The 11,572-nt window shown below is 40.0% G+C and overlaps 1 protein-coding gene across 1 annotated transcript; it reads left to right on the plus strand.

The window, feature by feature from the left end:
* Positions 1-143: 143 nt before the first annotated feature.
* DSEL (dermatan sulfate epimerase like) lies at positions 144-9,484 on the plus strand. The gene is made up of 2 exons (XM_062570072.1): positions 144-536; positions 1,301-9,484. The coding sequence occupies exon 2, from the start codon at positions 2,278-2,280 to the stop codon at positions 5,926-5,928; it is 3,651 nt and encodes a 1,216-aa protein (XP_062426056.1). The 5' UTR covers positions 144-536; positions 1,301-2,277; the 3' UTR covers positions 5,929-9,484.
* The last annotated feature ends 2,088 nt before the right edge of the window (positions 9,485-11,572 follow it).

The raw sequence follows: 11,572 nt of genomic DNA on the forward strand, positions 1-11,572 counted from the left end.
CTCCCGGGCGCGGCCCTGCCCTCGGGCTCGCTCGCCGCGCTCCGCCGGCAGCAGGGGCGGCGGCGGCAGACGGGCGCTGGCGCGCGCAGCCGCCAGGACGCGGAGCGGCGGGGAGCGCTGCCGGCGAGGCGCGGCCGGCAGGCCCGGCGCACCGCCGCTCCGCGCCGCGCTGCAGGGGGGCTGGCTCCCCGCCTGCTCCCCCCAGCACGCTCCCGCCTCCCGCCCCGAGGGCTGTTTCTGCGAGTTTGCCGCGCCCCCCCCGTCCTTCGCCGGCGCGCGCGGCTCTGCCCGGCGCTCCTCGCAGCAGCTCCCCCGCGCTTCACTCCGGGGAGCTGCTGGAGAAGGGCGGAGACCCGAAGTTGCGGCCAGCCCGACTGAAAAGTAGCGGCAGCGCCGGAGGGGCCGGAGCCGAGCCGAGCTGAGCCGAGAGGGGCCGGGGCAGCGCGCCGCCACCCGCAGCGCCCGCCGGCCGCGGTCGGGTCTGGCCCGGCGCCGCCCGCCCGTGCGGCCGCGGGACGTCGGCCGGCACCGCTGGGGTAAGACGGGGCGTGAGGAGCCGGCGGCGGCCGCGCGAGGGGGAGGAGGGCGCCGGTGGCCGTTACGGAGGAGCGAGGCGGGCGCGGCGGGGCTCGCGGCCGAAACTTGTCCAAGTTGTGCGGGCGCGAGGCGGCGGCGGCGCTGGGGGCGGCTGCCCTCTGGCGGCGGCGGGCGCGCGGCGGCGCGCGGGCGGGGCAGGCGCGGGCGGCGGTTCAACGGCTTCCGCGAGCGCCGCCGCCAACCGCCGCGTACCGGGCTGCTCCGCCGGGGTGGCGGCGGGCTTCTGTGGCCGGTGTTAACTCGCCCTCCACACACACACTTCACACTCCACACACACACTTCACACACGCACGCACACACACAGACACACTTCACCTGATCGTTTCGACGGCAGAATCGCGCAAAGAGGCTTAGGATTCTTTGTAATGAGAGCTCCATTTAATTCTGGTGGCGTGTTTCGGGTGCGTCTGCTTAGGTGATTCGTGCTAGTGCCACAAGAAAATCCGCCCCGAGAGCTTGCAGCCACTCGGGAGAAGATGAAATAAAGCGGACTTAAGTGGCCAACCCGACTTTCTGCTTTGTCAGAAATAAATTTTGTGGAACTCTCGAAATGCGTCTTCACAGTTCCACTTTTTTTTCTTAAAAAAACATACTAACTTTCATCTTTAAACGTTAGCGTTCCTATACAATTTATTTTAAGTACTTATAAAGTATGTTTTGACGCATACACAGCTTCAGAGAACTTTTGTTTGTGTTTCCACAGAAAGAAACAGCATGCAAAGTGGACAGAAAACCGAAACTGCTCTTGTAGAAAAAAGCGCTGGCTTTCTGGCTCTCTTACATGTTTCCATTTTACTTCATAATGGGAGGCACAGGATTATTTGAATCATAGAAACAGCATTTAGGCATCATTGGCTGAAGATAAGATGAAAGAAGACTTGAAAATATGTCGATACTCTATGACTATTAATTCAGACATACCTTTCACAAACAGAGGGGAACAGTGGTTAAAAACATTGCAGTTTCATCAAAAGAAGCTAATGGATGATTTCTGTTGATTTCTTTCTTTTTTTCCCTTCCATTCTCCCATGAGAAAACAAAAATATGAAGGAAAGAATGTGTGTACAAACAGAGACAGGAGAAGGCTGAAGAGAGTAACTTAAGGTTTTGAGTCTGTTTTACAAGTGCTGTAACTTACCTAATTCAACAAATGCAAAGCATTGTTTTGAATAAATTCTATGATTTTGTGATCAGTGGAGTTTTTTTGTGAGCCCTAGAAGTGGAATTTGACCTGAGTGAAAGATTTAAAAAAGTAAATGTATGACTCTTAATTCCTATTTTAAAAACAAATTTTTCCGGTGTTTCCCACTTAGGAATACAGTGTTTCAGTCTCTTACAGTGTGTTGTCAACCTGTGGTTTGAGTGAAAAATCTTAGAATTTTTACTTTCCTTCCAGTTTTAGTATTTATACTTTAGTGCTGTATTTGAGAAAAGTGTGAATAGACAAGATAGTTGTGATTTAACTTTTCAACAGCCACACTATTTTCAGTGTCGTACTTCAGATTACCAGTAAACTAAGTATCTGTTAGAATTTACAGTACAAGCTAAGTCTTTTTTTTTTTAAGAAAAAGAAAAATGCCTTAAGATTGTTTTTTAACTGACTGGATCAAAACGTGATATCTGAATATTGTATTTTGTTAGGAAATGCATGCCTGAAGGAAAGAAACTGCCTAATGGATCATGGCTTTGATGTTTACAGGACATACCTTATTCCTAGCATTAATGATCTTTGCTGTCTTCACTTTTGAAGAATCAGTAAGCAATTACTCTGACTGGGTGACTTTCATAGAAAATGTAGATCGGTATGAGAAACAGAAACTGCAAGATCTTAGTGGTGAGCAGAAGCCGGAAAAAAATGATCTTCATCCAAGCTTGTATTTCGATGCTGAAGATGTTCAGGCATTGAGGCAGAAGGCTCATACAAGCCATTTGCATCTATTTAGAGCTATCAGAAGTGCAGTGACAGTTATGCTATCCAACCCATTATACTACCTACCTCCACCCAAGCATGTTGATTTTGCTGCAAAGTGGAATGAGATTTATGGTAACAATCTGCCACCTCTAGCATTTTATTGTTTGCTGTGCCCCGAAGATAAAGCTGCATTTGATTTTGTCCTAGAATATATGGATAGAATGGCTGGTTACAAAAACTGGTTGGTTGAGAATGCACCTGGAGATGAAGTGCCACTTGGTCACTCCCTAACAGGATTTGCCACTGCTTTTGACTTCTTGTATAATTCACTGGAAAATGTGAGAAGACAAAAATACCTGGAGAAGATACGGTCTGTAAGCGAGGAAATGTATGAGTACTCAAAGGTTCGTGCATGGGGAAAGCAACTTCTGCATAATCACCAAGCAACTAATATGCTTGCTTTACTTACTGGCGCCTTAGTTACAGGTGTGGACAAGGAACCTCAGGCAAATATTTGGAAACATACTGTTGTTGATGCAATGGAGAAAACAATGTTTCTACTCAATCATATTGTAGATGGATCTCTGGATGAGGGAGTAGCTTATGGAAGTTACACAGCCAAGTCAGTGACCCAGTATGTTTTCCTGGCCCAGCGCCACTTTGGTATTAACAACTTGGATAATAATTGGCTCAGAATGCACTTTTGGTTTTACTATGCCACCCTGTTACCAGGCTTTCAGAGGACTGTGGGCATAGCGGATTCTAATTACAACTGGTTTTATGGTCCTGAGAGCCAGCTGGTTTTCTTGGATAAGTTTGTCATGAAAAATGGAGCTGGCAACTGGCTGGCACAGCAGATCAGAAGACACAGACCCAAAGATGGGCCAATGGTGGCGTCCACTGCACAGAGGTGGAGCACACTGCACACTGAGTTTATATGGTATGCTGCAGAACTCACTCCTCAGCCGCCTCCTGACTACGGCACTGCTAAAATGCATGTGTTTCCTAACTGGGGAGTTGTAACATATGGGGCTGGATTGCCAAACAGTCAGACAAACACCTTTGTGTCTTTTAAGTCTGGAAAACTTGGTGGACGTGCTGTCTATGATATTGTTCATTTTCAGCCATATGCTTGGATTGATGGATGGAGAAGTTTCAATCCAGGACATGAACATCCGGATCAGAACTCATTCACTTTTGCTCCCAATGGACAGGTGTTTGTATCTGAGGCTCTTTATGGACCTAAATTCAGCCACCTGAACAATGTGTTGGTGTTTGCCCCATCTCCTACAAGCCAGTGCAACCAGCCTTGGGAAGGGCAGCTTGGTGAGTGTGCCCAGTGGATGAAGTGGATTGGTGATGAGGTTGGAGACTCAATGGGAGAAATTATAGCAGCCTCTCAGTCTGAGGACATGATGTTTGTGAGTGGTGAGGCAGTATCTGCTTACACATCAGCAATGAAATTGAAAAGTGTGTATCGCATTTTGCTACTCCTAAATTCTCAAACATTGTTAGTTGTGGACCATATCGAGAAGGAGGAAGACTCTTCTGTTAATTCAGTCAGTGCCTTTTTTCATAATCTTGACATTGACTTTAAATACATACCCTATAAATTTAAGAACAAATACAATGGGGCTATGATGGATGTGTGGGATGCCCACTATAAGATGTTTTGGTTTGATCATCATGGGAGTAGTCCTGTTGCTAGGATACAAGAGGCAGAACAAGCTGCTGAATTCAAAAAGCGATGGACTCAGTTTGTAAATGTTACCTTTCCTATGAAAACCACACTTACAAGGATTGTTTACCTTTTCTATGGTCCATATGTCAATGTTTCTAACTGCAGATTCACTGACAATGCAAAATCTGGATTTCAGATTTCACTCAATGTCAACAACACTGAAAATACTGTATCTGTTGTGACTGACTATCAGAATTTAAAGACAAGATTCAGTTACTTGGGATTTGGTGGTTTTGCGAAAGTAGTTCATGAAAACAAAGTGACCAAGTTTGGTTTGGGTACTGAATCTATGGAAAAACGGATAAAAAATAATAGCATGGTTTTCCCATTTGGATTCAAAGTGAATATAATTGCAGGGTTAATTTTGGGGGTTAGTTTGGTCATACTGGCTTTTCAGTGGCAATTTTACATTTCCTTCAGTAAAATGTTGCGTTGGATCTTAATACTGGTTGTCACTCTGTGGCTTATTGAACTGGTGGATGTGTGGAGCACTTGTACGCAGCCCATCTGTGCAAAATGGAGCAGTGACATGACAAGGCTAGAACACGATAAAGGCAATAAAGTCAAACAATTAGAAGGAAACCCTGTTGTTTTGCCAGATGTTATCATTACTTCACTTCCTGGTTCTGGTGCAGAAATTTTAAAGCAGCTGTTTTTCAACAGCAGTGACTTCCTGTACATCAGGATACCTGCACCCTATCTAGAAATTCCTGAGACTGAATTTGAAATTGATTCCTTTGTAGATCCATGTGAATGGAAGGTTTCCGATGTCCACAGAGGTCATTTTCGACTTCTACAAGGGTGGTTCCAGTCTCTAGTTCGAGACACGAAGTTACATTTACAAAACATAAATTTATATGAAGCCAGCAGAAGTAAAATTGCTCAGCATTCTACCATAAACAGGAACAAAAAGAAAAGATCCAAAAGGAGAGAATCTCTGTCAGAGCAAAAAAGCAGGGCAAGAATGAGTCAAGATAAAGATGCTGAATATATTAGGGAACTGAGGAGGCATCTTGTGTATTACCCTAATGCACGGCCTGTTCTCAGTTTAAGTAGTGGGAGCTGGACGTTAAAGCTTCCTTTCTTTCAGGAAATCCTAGGACCTTCCATGAGAGCTTTATATGTAGTAAGGGACCCACGGGCATGGATTTATTCAATGTTGTACAAAAATAAGCCAAGCCTTTACTCCTTGAAAAATGTTCCACAGCACTTAGCTGCAATGTTTAAATGGCAAAATGGTAAAGGAAAATGTAGTTTAAATGAAGGCTATGCCTTTGAATATGAATCACTAAGAGAAGAACTTTCAAATTCTAATTCAAATGCTGTTTCTGTGTTGTCCTATTTATGGCTAGCAAACACAGCAGCGGCACTGAGAATAAACGGGGACCTACTACCGACAAATTATCAGTTGCTCAAGTTTGAAGATATTGTAAACTTTCCTCAGAAGATGGCTGAAACGATTTTTGCCTTTCTTGGTGTTCCTCTTTCTCCTGCTAGCTTAAACCAAATATTATTTGCCACGTCCACCAATCTTTTCTATCTTCCTTATGAAGGGGAAATTTCACCAAGTAGCATCCATGCTTGGAAACAAAACATGCCCAATAAAGAAATTAGACTGATTGAAGATATCTGTTGTTCTTTAATGGACCACTTAGGATATCCAAAGTTTATAGACTAAATGCTGCTGGTCAGCAGGAATTTGCACTAATGGTCTCTGAGTCCTAATTTGTGGATAAGAATTAGAGAAGCTTGTTTATTCTTTTAAAATGTGTACATTCTGCTACTTTCAGAGAGATTATTTTATGAAAAATAGTAGTTTTTTTTTTCCTTAACTTATATCTACTTTTGCTGCCTTCTAAATAAAGCTGTAGAGCCTTTACAGAACTATCAGCGGGGAGACTATAGCTCAGGGGATTATTAATAGGATATGAAGCCTTTCACCTTCAGCTTGCCAGTTTGACTCTAGGGCAGATGATCAGTTCCCAAAAGTTCTTATATGATGGTTGTGTGGTGGCATATATGAAATTAAACTGATGGTATTGGCCAAATTTCCTAATGGTGGTAACCCTTGGACAGGTTTGCTGATGCGTTCTGTCTGTCTCTTGCTCTAATGGTGCAAATTAACCATAAGCCCAGTTTTAAAGCGGTTCTGACACTTCAGTTCTTCCCACTTCACTGGGAGAAAGCAGCCAGAGCATTTGAGTGAATCTAGTTCCTTACTGAAAGTCTCAGCAGAGAGGCCTAGGATAGGAATGGACATGGATATCAAGTATTCTTCTGTGGGTCCTTCAGCTCAGATGTGCCACTTCTGTTGGGTGGCTGTTGTGCTTTGAATAAAGAGAAGACTCATTCTCCAGGCCTGACAGAGTGGTACCTTTTGTAAGCCTAAAGTAAACAATCTGGAGAAAAAGGAATGGGACACAATCCAAGAAACCAATATCTCTCAAACTAGCAATTAAATGTGGAGATTTTGTGTAATTTTGACCCGCATCTTCATGTCAACCTGGTTTAATTTTTAAGGTTGTTTACATCTTTGCTTCCAGTACAGCTTCATCCTGTACATCCTAAGAGGTTCTGCAAGGTTTTTATCTTTTTTCTGTGAGACTCTTCCATCTTTTTATTGTAACACATTGCTGATTGTTGTGCAGAACTTCATGAGGGTAGCATAGATATTCAGTGTTATTGTTAGTCGTGTGTTATTGATGTCTGCATAAAACGAGGATCTTAATATTTAGAAGATCCTAAAGAAATCTCCAAGTCTGTATTGCTGAGGGATGTTTTGCTTCTCTGTACAGTGGATTTCTGCTGGGCAACCATTGCTAACCTAAGGTTTTCTATCTGAGAGAGAATCTGAAATTCCCTCTCCACCATCGCCTCACATATAAGTAGTGTTTCCCTGCAGTAAACTATCCCTGAAGTCTGCTGATTTTAACATAATTGGTATTTCTTTGACATGGTGCTCTAATATAATATTGGTTTGGAAACAGTCTTGATGGGATAGGTTTGTGTGTCAGTCACAGCTCATTTTCTTCTTGAATCACACTCTTTTGTGCGTGCCCATTAAGAAAAGTTTCCTATTTTAACTTGCTCAGCACTCTTTGGAAATGCATTCATACTGTAAATGTCTGCAGATGCATATATCAAATCACAAGGAGACATCTGCCTCCGTTACCATCTGTTTTTTATTACAAATGGAATTGTCTTGAAATATGCTTCAGTTGATTTGTGGGAGCTGAGATTAGATTTTTGGTTTATTATATTAAAATATATGTGTAATTACTATTTATTTGGATGATGGGCAATGTCAGAAATGTAATGAGTTGCTTCCTGCAGATTGCAAATATCTTTGCTGTTTTTTAATACAATGAAGTTCTTGACTTTCCTTCCAACCTTATTATGTCCCTGTCCTACCCCACTTTCTTGCTCTTGCCATACATACATTTCACACCCTTTGCAGCATATTGTGATCTCTCATTATGACCTAGATGAAATCAACTCTCTCAGTCATTTATAATTATGTCAAAATTGGCCTCTAGCATGATTAAAGTTATCGATACATTGAAGTCTCACTAATCATAACTTGGCTGTCATTTTACTTTGACTGTAACAGGAACTAGCTGCGGTTGTTTTTTCCCCCCTCTTCATTCCTAGATTTCACCTCTGGTAGGTGGAATGTTACATCAAAGGAAATACTAAAGCATGTTAATGTATACTGACATGTTAGTGAAACTTTGGTTTCCAACTATCTTTCAAGTTGGCTTCTCTCTGAAACCATTTTTGGTTGTATGTAAAAGTTACTGTGTTGATGTCCATACAGTTTTATGTACTTGACAGAGTAAGTCTCAGCTTTTGCTTTCTATTTCCAGGATTTATGCTCTATAATTACAACAAATAAAAAGCCTTTCCCCTTCAGATGTTTTAGGACAGCTTTAGGTAAGAATTAAGAATGACTGGATATTTGTGGAAGTAGGAAGAGATCTTTAAATCCCTTCCTCACAGTGCTATATGGAACGTAACAACAGACAATAAACCAGCTTTTTAATTGTTTCTGAGTAATGAGGGTGGACAGGGTCATCTGTCAGTAAGGTCATATCTTGTTACTTTTAGAATACAGGTTATCCCATGCATATATGTGTATAATACAAGTCATTGTCATTTGTTAAATGCAACATTTAGGAGCCATTTCTTTTTTGTGCTTTACTTTTCAGGGTCAAAGAATGCATAATCTATTACTCAGATTTGGTTGCATTGTGTGTTCCTTTTACAAATGTAGTAAGATAGTAGAGAACTCTATTTTTGGATCTTGTTGTGAGGGCAAATGTATTAAAGTCATTGTGCTAAATATATGTAGAAGGAAAAGCAGTGCCTTTAAAAAACAGAGTAGGAGTACCTAAGCTCTGACAAGTCCCCAAGTAATTTTTAATCATATAGCTGTTTTGTTGTGTTTCAGATGATATGTCACATGACTCTTTGACTGAAGTTAGTACCAGACAAGATGCATCCTAGCTGTAGAGTTGATTGACTTTGTATTGAAATTTTGGTCTAGTACCTGAATTAATATCCACCCAAGACACAAAAAACAGAAAGCTGAGGAAACATACATATGATTGAAGAGAATGCCCACTAACAGATCTAGATCTAGGACTTGTAGAATAAATTTTAGCTGCAAGATCCATTTAAATTGTGAATAAAATTGACGGTTGTGATGTTGATAAGTAGGAATACTGTAAAAGCCTACTAGTAATAATAATAATAAAGAAAAACTTCTCTTTATTAAATGATACATTCAAGTTTTATGTCTGTGCTGATCTTAAGTCAGATCAGTCATTAAATAGTTTGTTGTTTTTTTTTTTCCTTTTTTTTTTTCTTCTTCATGGAAGCATTCCCATTGATACTAGTATGGCTCACTGTGTGAAGAAGGTGAATGAAATATTATAGTGTGAAATAATTTCTGACACTGTGGAGAGTTATTTACAAAATCCACCTCTATCACTAGCATCCAGAGGAAGAATAGTCATTAAGCAGGTGTAGACATTAACCTCTCCTTTTTCCCTAAGAAGATGCTTCAGACTATCAGTAAAACATTGAGAATTAAATCAGATTTTTGTGAAAGCATGTCTAGTTAGTGTTCTAGCACTTAAAGATGCAATTTTATAAAGATGGTCATGAAATATTTTATTTTAAACTTGCTTCTTATTTCTCCCTATTTTAAATGTGGATAATTGTTTTTGCTGTATTCTGAACTGCCACATTACAAGAAAAGATTTTGAAACTAAGATTCTGACATATTTTAAAAATTAAGGCTTTATTTAAATATTTTTTTCTCAGAAGCATATGTGGAAGCCCAAGAAAAATTAACACCTTGAAAACATTTCAGATGCTTATTTCTACTGTCACTGAATGATATTAGCCTTGGGGAGAGGCATGTGGATCTTGGCATTCAAAATTCTGTCAAACAGCATGAATCTATAGTCTCTGAACACACCTAAATGCTTCTATGGTTTCCCAATATGGATTTTCCAAAAGCAAAATCTGTGGAGATGAGTGTCATCAGTATCATCAGATTGGTTCCTTTCTTGCTGTTAGTCTTCTAGATTAATGCTTGGACAGTTAATCTGCAGGATCTAAAACTGAATTTATGGATCACATTTTCAGTAATATCTAACTTGCATAGCACTTGATACTGTAATACTATTCTGGTAGTGTTAGAGAGGAGAGTAAACAAGCATAAAATGTGCTTCAGGTTTTATAAAGATAGCGAGTAATATTGATACTGCTGCTGTCTTGGATCAGATTCTTTTTGTTAACTGTAAAAATGTTTTTACTTGCTATTGAAATTTCATGATCTGACAAGCCAGTAGAGCCCTGACCACACCTGATAATCAGTTACTTCCATTATTAATTTTGTTGTTGTTGTATCTTTGATCAACATGTTCAGACATAACCTGGAATAAGGTATAATTACTTAAAATATTTGAAGTGCACAGTTCATTGGTAAGGATAAAAATACAGTGCATTTGTATATCAGTAAGTTTACAAAAGATCAATCCTCTTGTGAGTATCCATTTGTTGGGTTCCATGTATTAGAATGTCTTATAGTTAAGAGTTGATGATATTTATTTGTGATTTAAAAATAATTTATCTTCTTACTTATTTCTTAATTACATATACTGCTGTTCTCTTCAAGAATAGGTACTGGATCAAAACAATTCAATGATCAGGCCATCATAAGCATTCCTTCCTTTCTCTGGACTTCCTTTTAGTTTTGGTTTGGACTAAAATGTTTTAAGTTTTATCATGAATGAGCTGTTTTTCCCGAGTCTGCCTAGAGACTCTCAAAGTCTCAGATTCCGTTTCATTTAATTTGTGTGTGGAATATCATGCACTCCATTCATAACTGAGCCATAAGTAAAATGCTGTCATGCTGACTTTAATGAATGTTGTAGCATTGACTTCAACAAGGCCAAAATGCCATCTCATATGTTTCTTTCTGGAAGGAACTGTGCAAAATTGTGTGGACTAAATAAATGTCTTTAAGTCATTCTTTATTAATCATTCTGAGATAGGTTAGCTGGTTTTAAAAGTCTGTAAATGATTTATTTAGGGATTTTTCTCCTTCTTCTGTAAATAAATGTTACCTTCTTGAAAATTATCATCTATCTATCCTAAATATTTCTGAAAAGCAGAAATTACAGGAAGTGAATATTTCAAATGATAATAAAAGATTACTCTTTTTGACGAATTGTGAGAAAAGGAAATATATTTCAATATTGTTATAAATTATTCTGTAACCTCAATCAAAGCTACCTATAGGCTGACTGATAAATTTTTAAATTCATGGAATGAGGTATAGAAACAAACAAATGCTTTAAATAATGTAGGAAGAACAGTTTCAAATGTCAGGACTTCGATTTTCCTTAGTGAGCAGAAATTTGCTAATACATTATCTGGAGTACTCTTATAAAAGATGTGAATGGCTAATCTTACGCTTTCTCAGAAAATATTTAATAATGTGAAAGTGCTATTTCACATTATTGAGATGATACTGTTCTAAATTAAACTATACATCTTTGAAGCCAACAATATGCTGAGAGTTATATATGATGTAGGAAAACAAAAACAGTCTGATTTCATTCACATTTGTCTAAACAGAACAATTTCAGAGTGGAAAGGTTTTTTACTTAAGATGATATAATCTCAACATTTAATTTACTGCCTTTGCTGAGGAGGATATTATGGTGTGTTAGAACATGACCTAACTTCATCTAATCTCACATTAGGTAATTTAACTGTAACACCTAATCTAGGTGCCTCGTCACTCT

The sequence above is a fragment of the Rhea pennata genome, chromosome 2 (genome assembly GCF_028389875.1).
Source record: "Rhea pennata isolate bPtePen1 chromosome 2, bPtePen1.pri, whole genome shotgun sequence".
NCBI classification, from domain to species: Eukaryota; Metazoa; Chordata; class Aves; order Rheiformes; family Rheidae; genus Rhea; species Rhea pennata.

What these genes read in the sequence shown, in the direction of transcription:
- DSEL (XM_062570072.1), top strand. Translation starts at nt 2,278, where the DNA reads ATGGCTTTGATGTTTACAGGACATACCTTATTCCTAGCATTAATGATC.